The following is a 12,908-nucleotide window of genomic DNA, read 5'->3' as shown; positions in this document are numbered from 1 at the left end:
AGTATAGATATTTATTCTATTAATTACAGATGTTGAGTACCTTGCCTGTCCATTCATTACCATGGCAGATCCCTGAGAGTGAGATTACTGGACGACGAGACTTCCGTCAACAGTGTGTGTTTACTATAGACCCTGCCACAGCTAGAGATCTAGACGATGCTCTGTCTTGTGAAAAACTGGATGATGGTTAATATATTTAAGATATTATGTCAGCTTAGGAAGACGAAGTGAAATTTGTGCTGCTAAAACAAACAACCCTTTAAAATCACATGTTGCATTTCAGATGGTTATAAGACGTGATATTTAAAAAAATATTTTACTTAGCTGTGTAAATAATTTCAGAACTTTGAAGTTATAGAGATATATGGTGAAATTATTTTTAAAATTTTGACTGGAACTTTCCACATATTAGAGATAGGATTAAGGTTTAAAGCCAATTAATTGAAATAAAAATATAGATTTTATTACCAATAAAAGTGTCAACAACTACTTTCACCGCTGTAGTGGAAAGTAAAATCACAAAAATACTGAACTTAGAGGAAAATCTAATTGGAAAGTCCATAATCACATGGCAAAATCAAATAACAAAACACACCAAAAACGAAAGGACAAGAACTGTCATATTCCTTACTTGGTATAGGCATTTTCAAATGTAGAAAATGGTGGATTAAACCTGGTTTTATAGTGCTAACCCTCTCACTTTAATGACAGTCTCATTAAATTTTGTTATATTTACAATGATGCATGAACTAAACAGATATAATAAATAAAATAGTCATAATATGGGTACATCAGTCATCATCGTATAACAATTTTAAAAGAAACAATTTAACAGAACACAAAAACATCTATCTACAAACACATTCATTGATTTGCATGTCTGACGTCAGAAAATTTTATACGTAACATATATTTGTCGTTCAATGTATATACAAACAATTTTAAAATTTTACATAGGTAATGTTAGCATACAGGGTTAAAAAATCAAAAGTATATGTAAGAATTAATTTCAGAAATAGACGGAGATTTAGAATAGTCCAAAAGTTATATAGAATTTATAAGAATCCACAAATAGTTCATTCCACTACGCGATTGAATAATTTTGCAGTTGTGGTTCAACGTATTTCTTATTCATAATAGAAATATAACATAATGACAGAAAATAGAAAAATATCATACTGACAGGATCTTTTTAAGTTCAGTCATGTTATAAGAACCAAAGAAATACAAAAAATTGCATTAATACAAAACACACCAGCAAAAAATGAAAGATAATACTAACACATTGACAGGATGTTTAAGTACAGAGTAATGTTAAATGGATATCACATACAACAATACAACAGTAAAAGTAATATTAGGGGGCTTTTAGTTTTACCCTTGTCAGTCTGAATGTAGGGCTGTCTGTAAGTTTGTCCATCCGTCCGTACATCCAAAAGTTTGTTTCTGTTCTCGGACTCTATGAAACCTATACACAATGCTAACTACCACAAAATACAGAACAAGGTTGAATGTTGGGGAAGTCACTGTAACCGTTGTCAAAATTATACCCCTTCACAAATTTGGGATTGTCACTAAATTTTCTAGATTTTTGCCCCTCAACAAATGGAATCTTTTGTTTCTGTTATCTAGATTATGTTTTGCATCAACTAATATTTATGAACCTAACATGACGGTACCCAAATTACACCTATTTTGACAGTTTTTCACCTACGTTTTTTTATGATAAAGACAAAAATGTCCATTTTGTGTTTATTTTGTTGCCATATCCTTCTTTATTATATAGGTACACCAAATTGATTTTTCATCAATGTGGAATCATAGAAAAATTGGTCTAAATTGACCTCCAAACCATCAATGATTTTGAAATGAGGAGTACCCAAATTGCATTCATGCTTAAATTTGCATTGCAAAAGTGGAATAACAGAGTTTTTTTTTAATTTCTTCAAATATTTTGAACAATTGGATATAAGTCCATGCTTTCTCTTCATTTTTTTAAAAATAAATACTTGCAACATATATTGTATTTGATCATTTCAAACAGATTACGTTTTGATGACGTCGCATGGCGACGTTTCAGTACATTTTGCTTTTTCAGTAAACACTTCATCTATTGATAAACACTGTGAATGTTTTGTGCATATCTAAATATTTTTACCTATGTTGAAAGATGTGCATAGTATCAAATCATAAAAATACAAATTGTGTAGTCTCTAGGAAATCTTGTCAGATGTCCGCTGCTATGTTTGCTAAATAGTTGCAATTTGGGTACTCGGTGCAATTTGGGTACTGTTACGTTATACACAATACTTATTACCACAAAACTCAGATCAAGCACGAATTTCGAGTAAAGTCACTTTTACTGCTCTTCAGTTTGTCCCTTTATAACCTTATATGATATGCAAGCCATCATCTGTGTCCCATTGGCACATCCCCTATTTATTTAAACCTATCATTTCAAAAATTGACTGAATAAGATTTTAGTGTATCATATTATTTTTGGATTGTTATAATTTTAGGTACGTACAATGTAGGAGTACATATAGCTGATGTTAGTTATTTCCTGAAAGAAGACACATCTCTAGACAAGAGAGCCAGATTCAGGGCTACAAGTGTTTATTTAGTACAAAAGGTTTGTACAAAATAATATCTCACTATGAAAAATGTTGAAAGTGGTGAATATAGTTGACTATAGTATTCATGATAAAGTATGAAACTAAAGTTTAAGCTACACTGCATGTTCTAAAATAATTTTATTAGTTTTAGAGAAATCTTGACATTTTAAAATTGAGAATGGAGATAGGTAATGTTTCAAAGAGACAACAATTAGCTGAAAACAACGGAAGCCAACCATGGGTATTCAAACAGCAAGAAAATCCCACACCCGGAGACAGGCTTCAGCTGGCCCCTTAACAAAAATGTGTACTAGTTAGGTAATGATGAACATCACACTTAACTTGAGAACATACTGTCAGTCCAACTTCCACATGATTAAAACAGTTTTATATGGTTTCAAAATTCTGTTTGAATCTCAATTTTCCTATATAAAATGTTGATCATCTGATTTAAAGATGTCTAAACTTGTCTTAACTACTTAAATATTGTATATGCTTCCAGGTCATTCCTATGTTACCCAGAATTCTGTGTGAAGAGCTGTGTAGTTTGAATCCAAACCAAGATAGGCTGACATTCTCTGTTGTATGGAATATGTCTGAGAAAGGGGAGGTAATTAAATTGTATTTTGCTTTTTTCCTGAAATGCTTTGATACTATAACCTTATTAATCTATGATAAAAAAATACATGTGAAATATATGTCAGTAAGAAATTTACTGAAAAATTTGCTGTTATATTAAACTTGTAAGCATTTACATGGTAAGACCCTCAAAATTTAATTGAAAAACTGTGCATATATTTATATTTATTATACCCCTGCTTTAAAAAAGGGGGGTATACTGTTTTACCTCTGTCTGTCCTTCTGTCAGTCCGTCAGTCAGTCGGTCCGTCCCATGAATATTTTTCGTCACATTTTTCTCAGGAACTACAATACAAGGATTCTGAAATTTGGTGTCAGGGTTTATCTAAGTCAGCTTTACCGTGTGATGCAATTTCAGATTGATCACTTGACAACTTCCTGTTTACCGAACACTTGTATGATTTTACACATGATAGCCAAGTTGGAAATTTTCGTCACATTTTTCTCAGGAACTACAATACAAGGATTTCTGAAATTTGGTTTCAGGATTTATATAAGTCAGCTATAACGTGTGATGCGTTTTCAGATTCATGACTCGACAACTTTCTGTTTACCGAACACTTGCATATTTTTACAACATTAATATTATCCACTTGCGTCTGGGGATCATCAGTGAGCAGTAGCTCGCAGTTTCACTTGTTTAATAATATTTTGCAATAAAATGCACCAAAGTGCAACAAATGAACATTCCTAAATTTTCAATAAAGCTACTTACATTTTGAAATATTTTTTGTTTTGTTTCACATGCATGACATGACATAATTTCTTATACTGCTCTACAAATTAAAAAAAAGCCAAATGAATATTATTGAAATATATGTGTAGATCAGGATGGAAATAACTTTACATACATAAGAAATGCTTTTCATTCATAGATATATGAAGAATGGTTTGGCAGAACTGTGATCAGATCTTGTGTCAAACTTAGCTATCAACATGCGCAGGTAACTATACAAATATTGGCATGCTCAGGTAAAAGAAACGTGTAAAACTTATAATTAGATAGCATTATACGCTGGTAACATGAATATATTGTTATGCTTAATAAGGTATTCCATACATACAGCTTGACACCCAAAATCTCTCATTTCTTGAAAATTACATTAATATTCTTGAATTTTTTTTCTGGAAAATTCTGTCGACTTCCCAATGTTTAAAGTGATATATCCTCTTTGTAAGATCTAGAGCCTTTCTAATTAATTAAAAGAATATTAGAAAAAAACCACTATTAAATGTTTCTATTGTTATTAGATAATTATTTATGTTTAATGTAATATTACACCATTTTACATTCCATTGTTTTGATAATTTAATGAATATTTCTTGTTTTATTTTTAAATTTGACAGGGCTTTATAGAGGAACCAGTAAGAGAGTGGACAGAAGAAGAATTACCACCAATATCTGATGGATATCCTATCAGTCAAATTAAAGACACTGTACATAATCTACAAATGGTAATAACTGCACAAAATAAATATTATATATATATAAGTCATCCTTAGAAAAAAAAAAATCAAGAAAATTATTTGTGCTTGTAACATTTGCAAGTGTATCGGCTGTTATATGTTGGAAATAATGCATTGAAATCAGACATGGGGTAATCATAATCATAATCAGCTGGAATCGATTACATTTTGCAGTGTAATCCTATGTAATCAGTAATCATGCCATTTCTGATTACAAGTAATCATAATGTAATCGATTACATTGCAAAAAATAAGTGTAATCTTGATTACTTTTAGATTATCTATTTGAAATAAGAATTCATATCATGAACTATCGCAAAGTTGCCAAATTTATTATAGAACTGACTGAAGACCAAACACATAAATTATTAGATTATCAGGCAGTGGCAAATGTTCTTTATGCATGTCACATCTATTGAGGAAAATAAATAGTTTTAAACTGATGGTTTTTTGAAATTCTTTGTTTATTATTTCAATATTATTCTCATATTACAAATAGTAGTCGCAGAAAATTAAACTTTTAATATTGATTAAAGCTTTTATCTTTCAGTTTCTAATGAGATTAAGCACTAAATAGATTTTTTTTAATAATAAAACATACAATAAATCAGATTACCAAACAAAAAATTATGACTCAAATGCTCAACTTATTTTATGATTATTCAGACTTTTCAAATTTATTATATTTCTTTCAATTGTTTAATTCAGATAGCTAAGAATTTACGGAAGGCCAGATTTGATGAAGGGGCTTTAAGATTAGACCAAGTGAAGTTACAGTTTACGTTAGATCAGGTTACTGGAATGCCTAATGGCTATAGTGTATATAAACAGAAGGATAGTAATAGGTAACTTTTATGTTGTATTATATCATAGAAATAAGAAGATGTGGTATGTGTGCCAATGTGGCAACTCTTCATCCAAGTCACACTTTATAAAAGTAAACCATTATAGGTCAAAGTACAGCCTTCAACACTGAGCCTTGGACCACCCTCAACAGCAAGCTATAAAGGGCCCCAAAAATTACTGGTGTACAACCATTCAAATGGGAAAACCAACAGGTTAATCTATATAAAAAATGAAAAACTTATGAGCCACATCAACAAATGACAACCACAGAACAACAGGTTCCTGACTTAGGACAGGTGTAAGCAAATGGAACAGGTCTAAATATTTTAACTTGAAGTACTAGTAATGGTGACAAATTACAATTTAGAAACACACACACATGAATCTATGAATAGAACTCGTACTAATACACATCTGAAAATTATTATACAGAAAATATGAAAATTAATATAAAAAATGTAAGTGCTTTGGAAAAAATTACCTTGAGTGCTTTTTAGAGTAGAGAAAAAAACCACCATGATAGTGTAAGACTATAGAACAATTTTTATCTGCTGAATCAATGCTTGACGAAAAACCACTTAATTTGGATTATTTGACAAATACACAGCTACTTTTGCATAGGTACTACAGTCGATTCCACTTAATTGCATACCGCTTAATAGCATAATTCGCTTAATTGCATACTTTTCTCCTGCACAAAACCATTTCCCATTCACCTAATGTTAAATTGTCCGGTTATATGCATAGCCTTACAAGTGGCATTTCGGTTTATTGCATAGAAAATAATCGCCAGCTAGATATGCTCAGTTAAAACTGACGAGATTTTTGACCGGAAACGGCAATTTGGTAAGTATATTTTTCTTGAATGCATCATAATTTTCATTATTATTTCACATTTACTTGTGTGTTATTCAAATAAAGTTTTAAAACAGTATCTTTCGTGTTTATATGATTATAGAAAAGGCCTCGATGTGTACAGGTAAAGTTTCCCATATTCTATTTTAAGCCTCGAGGTCATAAAAATGTCAATCAGCTGATTGTTGTAAAAACACAAACATTCTATGATCTTCTATCTCAAAAGGTGTTAATTATTGATTGGATTTCAAACATTGTTCCTAGATTATATTTTGGTGAATTTTTAAAACATTAACGCCTGCTAATTATCGATCATTATCCAATGTGTAATTTCCCCCTAATTCAGCTTGGGTGATCTACATTTATGTTAAATATTACAGGGCATTTATATATGGTTGAAGAATTTTATACATCAATCTTTCCTTTTTAATATTTTTCCAAAAGAAAATTAACTTCTGATTATTATATTTTCTCACTTTCAACACTCGTGTCCAGCAAATAACCCGTGCATGGCCCCATCACCTGTTAACTGCTTTGCATAAACGAAACTAACAATGTTAAAGTAACAGTGTAACAACACTGTGTAATTGGTAAATACTGCATATCAAAGGCAGTTCATTGCACAATTATTGTTTACAATGATTATAAACTGTGTAGTATTGTTAAACAGTTTATTTTAAACAAAGCGTAACAATTTAATTTGTACATCCGGGTCATAGAAACAAATCTATTTTTAGAACAATTTTATTTTTGTATCTCAGGTAAAGGAAAAGTCGGTACATAAATAAACTTAAACAAAATGTGTTTATAAACTTTATTGAAAGAATACACAATGAAATAAAATGTATGACAGTAGACAAATAACTTTTATTAGAATAAATAAGCATTCATTATGTTGTAAGTGGACTATGGACGTACATCTTTATTCTTTGCTGATCTGCACTATCGATGTTATTTGACTCTGTAATTTGTCATTTCGGATATAAGCATACTCCGCTTTATTGCATAATTTCGTCTGACAAATAGGCTATGCAAATAACCGGAATGTACTGTATTTCTGTACTAAAAATCTGTAGTACTGAAAATTTACTTTTAATATTCAGTACTATTTTGTTACTTTAAAGTTATTGTAATATTTAGGTACATTTTTACCTGTATTTTACAGTACTTAATTTGTACTTGAAATTTAGGTACTACATATATTTGGTTACTACCGTTACATTTTCAGCATTTTGAAAGTTTTTCTATCTCCAATCTCTTAAAATTATGATTTTCAAACATGGAATATTGTAATACTTCTGTACCAAAATATTTAGTACAAATCAAGTACTGTAAAATTCAAGTACCTAAATATTACAATAATTTTAAAGTAGAGAAATAGTACTTAATATTAAAAGTAAATTTCCTATACTACATATTTTTAGTACAGAAATAGTACCTATGCAAAAGTAACTGTGTAAACAGAAACACAAATGTATATAGAGGTAATTTTTGTTTTAGGTTGGTAGAGGAGTTTATGTTGCTAGCTAATATGGCAGTGGCTCACAAGATAAAGAAAGATTTTCCAAAAAAAGCATTCTTAAGACGCCATCCGCCACCACAATCCAAAATGGTGGATGATTTGGTAAGAAAAGTTCAAGAAATTTAATTATAATAGATCATCATGATCATTGTTCGATAAATTGCTAAAAGATGACAAATTATTTACCATGATCATACAAAATTCCTCATTTCAATTTTCGATTTAAAAATATTTTACACATTCTAATCTTATGCTTACAGATAATTGGATATTTTTAATATAAAAATATTTTAACCTACCATTTAATTTATTATTTTTTTATTTTCAAGTTTTTGTAAAGATTTTTTTATTTTCAAGTGTTGGTAAAGATTTTTTTTATTTTCAAGTGTTAGTAAAGATTTTTTTTATTTTCAAGTGTTAGTAAAGATTTTTTATTTGCAAGTGTTAGTAAAGATTTTTTTTGTTTTCAAGTGTTGGTAAAGAGCTTTCTTTGCCAAAGGAGTAGGTCCGGTAAGGACTGATTTTATCCTCAAATTGCAAGTTCATCGGACGAAAGATTTTGACCACTTTTTAAACATTTAAGTGTTTTTTTCATTTGAATCAATTAGTTTATGTGAACAATTTTAACTGATTTAATCATTAAAAACGATTCGATTCAAGCTCAAATATGAAAAATCTACCAAATATGCTGAAAATGTCACTTTTGAGATGTTTTTTTGTCAAAAATGGAAGTGGCCGCATCCGAGTTCTTTCTCAACCTTTAAATATGTTATGTATTATCATAAAATACAACGAACACGAAAACTGTCTAAAATTTAACCAAAATGCTAAAATGGTGAAGATTTCAGTAATTTAGCATGACTTAATGGTGCCAGAACCCAAAATATATGCATTATATTGTCAAAAACTACCCATATTTATGTAGCAGAAGCATCCTTCTGTCCATTAGATAACTAACAGTTTACATTTTAACGATTTTGTTAAACTGCTATATTTTGGGGCTAAAAGGGGGTCTTACTGGACCTACGTCTTTAAAAAGAAAATTTGGACAAGGAAAGTGATTTTTATAAGACCGCAAAATTTCAAAAATTTTCGTCGTATATTGCTATCACGTTAGCGTCGTCGTCGTCATTGTCGTCCGAATACTTTAAGTTTTCGCACTCTAACTTAAGTAAAAGTGAATAGAAATCTATGAAATTTTAACACAAGGTTTATGACCACAAAAGGAAGGTTGGGATTGATTTTGGGAGTTTTGGTTCTAACAGTTTAGGAATAAGGGGCAAAAAATGGGTCCAAATAAGCATTTTTCTTGGTTTTCACACCATTACTTTAGTTTAAGTAAATAGAAATCTATGAAATTTAAACACAAGGTTTGTGACCATAAAAGGAAGGTTGGTAAAGATTTTGGGAGTTTTGGTCCTAACAGTTTAGGAATAAGGGTCCCAAAGGGTCCAAAATTCAACTTTGTTTGATTTCATCAAAAATTGAATAATTGGGGTTCTTTGATATGCGTAATCTAACTGTGTATGTAGATTCTTAATTTTTGGTCCTGTTTTCAAATTGGTCTACATTAAGGTCCAAAAGGTCCAAAATTAAACTTTGTTTGATTTCAACAAAAATTGAATAATTGGGCTTCTTTGATATGCTAAATCTAACTGTGTATGAAGATTCTTAATTTTTGGTCCCGTTTTCAAATTGGTCTACATAAAGGTCCAAAGGGTCCAAAATTAAACTTAGTTTGATTTTGACAAAAATTTAATCCTTGGGATTCTTTGATATGCTGAATCTAAAAATGATTATTGATTTTTGATTATTGGCCCAGTTTTCAAGTTGGTCCAAATCAGGGTCCAAAATCAAACTTAGTTTGATTTCATCAAAAATTGAATTCTTGGGGTTCTTTGATATGCTAAATGATCAGAATCCGAACATGTACTTAGATTTTTGATTATGGGCCCAGTTTTCAAGTTGGTCCAAATCAGGATCTAAAATTATTATATCAAGTATTGTGCAATAGCAAGTCTTTTCAATTGCTCAGTATTGCGCAATGGCAAGAAATATCTAATTGCACAATATTGTGAAATAGCATTTTTTTTTTAATTAGAGTTATCTTTCTTTGTCCAGAATAGTAAGCAAGAAATATCTAATTGCACAATATTGTGCAATAGCAAGATTTTTTTTTAATTGGAGTTATCTTTCTTTGTCCAGAATCAACTTAAATCTTTGTTATATACAATATACAATGTATATTCACTTTTTACTACCAACTGATAAATTAAAACAATCTTTACCATTCAATGATAACAAGCAGTTTTTTTACATCTTAATATTTTATGATGTATTTAAATGAGTAGTTATTGTTGCAAACTTCATTAGAAATTTTAATTGAGATTAGTTTTGGAATAAGGGAAAGAGGGATGTGATTAAAAAAATTGGGTTCAATTTTTCTCATTTGAAATTTCATAAATAAAAAGAAAATTTCTTCAAACATTTTTTTGAGAGGATTAATATTCAACAGCATAGTGAATTGCTCTAAGAGAAAACAAAAATTTTAAGTTCATTAGAACACATCCATTCTGTGTCAGAAACCTATGCTGTGTCAACTATTTAGTCACAATCCAAATTTAGAGCTGGATCCAGCTTGAATGTTGTGTCCATACTTGCCCCAACCGTTCAGGGTTCAACCTCTGCTGTCGTATAAAGCTGCTCCCTGCGGAGCATCTGGTTCTCTGAATGATTTAATATTCGAAAGAATGAGAATGAGAACGTCCACAGCATTTGAGTGTTCAAACATTCTTTGTTTTATACTTTAGGTTGAACTGTGCAGTAACTTAGGATTCCCTATTGATCCTTCATCTGCAGGTACATTACAGGTAAATATTTATTATCGACTGATGGGTCTTGTCTTAGATTCATTAGGCATTTTAAAAGGAATTTGTCAGTTATCAGAATTTATTTATTATACCCCTGCTTTAAAAAGGGGGGGGGGGGGTTGGGGGGGGGGTATACTGTTTTACCTCTGTTTGTCCATCCATCCATCCATCTGTCTGTCAATCTGTCCGATGGATGAATATTTTTGTCACATTTTTCTCCGGAACAATAATACAAGGATTTCTGAAATTTGGTTTCAGGATTTATATAAGTCAGCTATACTGTGTGGTGCATTTTCAGACTCATCACTCAACAACTTCCTGTTTACCGAACACCGAACACTTGTATCATTTTAAACCTGCGGTAAGGGTAATAGTCTCTTTGAAACGGTTAATAGTTTTATAATCATTTTTCCCTGACTTTTTCATTGGACAATAATGATGTCATTGACTCTTCTGCTTGGTTTGTGTGCTTGGCAACGTCAAACTCTATATCATAAACGATAAAATCTGTTTGTAATTATAAAAGAAAAAAGAAATTCTTCTCATTCATTTTTTTAAAGATCTAAATTATAGAACTAGTACCTTATTTATAATACGGGTTAGATGCCGTATTTTAAAATTGTATTTGCATTTCATGAAATTTAGCTAGAATTTATTATATGCACAGAAAGTTTAATACATGTATTTCTAGTCTTGGTTGCAATTAATGAAATATTTACAAACATAACACATTAACTACTTTTTTTTTTTTCGTAGAAATCTCTGTGGAGATATGCTGATGATGATAACATGTCTGTAGCAAGGATGCAGGTGCTTGTCAGTATGTGTTCTAAACCTATGCAGGTAAGGAAATTTAATCATATTTTTATGCCCCACCTACGATAGTAGAGAGGCATTATGTTTTCTGGTCTGTGCCTCCGTTCGTTTGTCCGTCCGTCTGTCCCGCTTCAGGTTAAAGTTTTTGGTCAATGTAGTTTTTGATGAAGTTGAAGTCCAATCAACTTGAAACTTAGTATACATGTGCCTTATGATATGATCTTTCAAATTTAAATACCAAATTAGAGTTTTGACCCCAATTTTACGGTTCACTGAACCTAGAAGATGATAGTGCAAATTTCAGGTTAAAGTTTTTGGTCAAGGTAGTTTATGATAAAGTAGAAGTCCAATCAACTTGAAACTTAGTGTACATGTTCCCTTTGATAACATCATTCTTATTTTAATGCCAAATAGAGAATTTATTCCAATTTCAAAGTCCACAAAACATAGAAAATGATAGTGCGAGTGGGGCATCCGTGTACTGTGGACACATTCTTGTTATTTTAATACTTTGTCTTGAAAATGAATAAATCAATGTATTAATGCAATTGTCAAATTATCATAGGACTGCTTTTTAAAGAAATCTTACTCACCTTAAGTGAAAGAGTTACACGATTTGGTCCAGGTTAGATCAAATCAAAGACAAAGTAAAGAATCAACTGTGTCTGTGATGACATGTTACAACAATCTAAAATTCTCAGTTAAATAAAAAGCATGATCTATTCTAATATTATTACACTAATGGGTTTCATTCTGAAAAAAATTGTTATATTATGAAAATACATGTAGTATAATGTGCTTGATGTAAACTACCATCAACAAATACATTTTTACATGCCTAAGAAGGTTAATGGATGTATAAACAAGAATCTGTACATGATGAACTGAAAATGAAAAACTGTCATGATGTGTTGATTTATTTCTTTTGACATAACAGTATTTATGTACTGGGTGAACTCAAAAAGAAAAAAAAATATTGTCACATTTAATGATTCATTCATTTTCAGAATGCGAAGTATTTCTGTACTGGTTGTATTGATGATGAAGAACTGTATCGCCACTACGCTTTGAATGTCCCTCTGTATACACACTTTACTAGTCCTATCAGAAGATATGCTGATGTGATGGTCCACAGGACTTTAGGTGCTGCTTTAGGTCAGTATTGTTAAGTGCCATTTGAAAAATCATTACCTTATATTTTTTTTCTAATTTCACAGTTCTTGATTAGTGTGAGAAAAATATTTCTACTCTTGAGGTCAAATTTTCTAGGTTTCTTCT

General features: G+C 30.6%; 1 protein-coding gene across 3 annotated transcripts in view; it reads left to right on the top strand.

Moving 5' to 3' along the window:
• Positions 1-12,908, top strand: part of LOC134693457 (DIS3-like exonuclease 2) — a 49,503-nt gene that overhangs the window by 28,163 nt on the left and 8,432 nt on the right. For all 3 annotated transcript variants that reach the window (XM_063554288.1, XM_063554287.1, XM_063554286.1), the window contains exons 12-21: positions 30-186; positions 2,520-2,632; positions 3,118-3,225; positions 4,130-4,198; positions 4,602-4,709; positions 5,430-5,566; positions 7,923-8,046; positions 10,755-10,814; positions 11,571-11,657; positions 12,638-12,785. In XM_063554288.1, the coding sequence (XP_063410358.1) occupies positions 30-186; positions 2,520-2,632; positions 3,118-3,225; positions 4,130-4,198; positions 4,602-4,709; positions 5,430-5,566; positions 7,923-8,046; positions 10,755-10,814; positions 11,571-11,657; positions 12,638-12,785 (1,111 nt within the window). The remainder of the gene's footprint in view (positions 1-29; positions 187-2,519; positions 2,633-3,117; positions 3,226-4,129; positions 4,199-4,601; positions 4,710-5,429; positions 5,567-7,922; positions 8,047-10,754; positions 10,815-11,570; positions 11,658-12,637; positions 12,786-12,908) is intronic.

This window comes from Mytilus trossulus, chromosome 12 (genome assembly GCF_036588685.1).
Source record: "Mytilus trossulus isolate FHL-02 chromosome 12, PNRI_Mtr1.1.1.hap1, whole genome shotgun sequence".
Lineage (NCBI taxonomy): Eukaryota > Metazoa > Mollusca > Bivalvia > Mytilida > Mytilidae > Mytilus > Mytilus trossulus.
The sequence above is the reverse complement of the archived record's forward strand: the minus strand, read 5'-3'. Positions and strand labels throughout refer to the sequence as shown.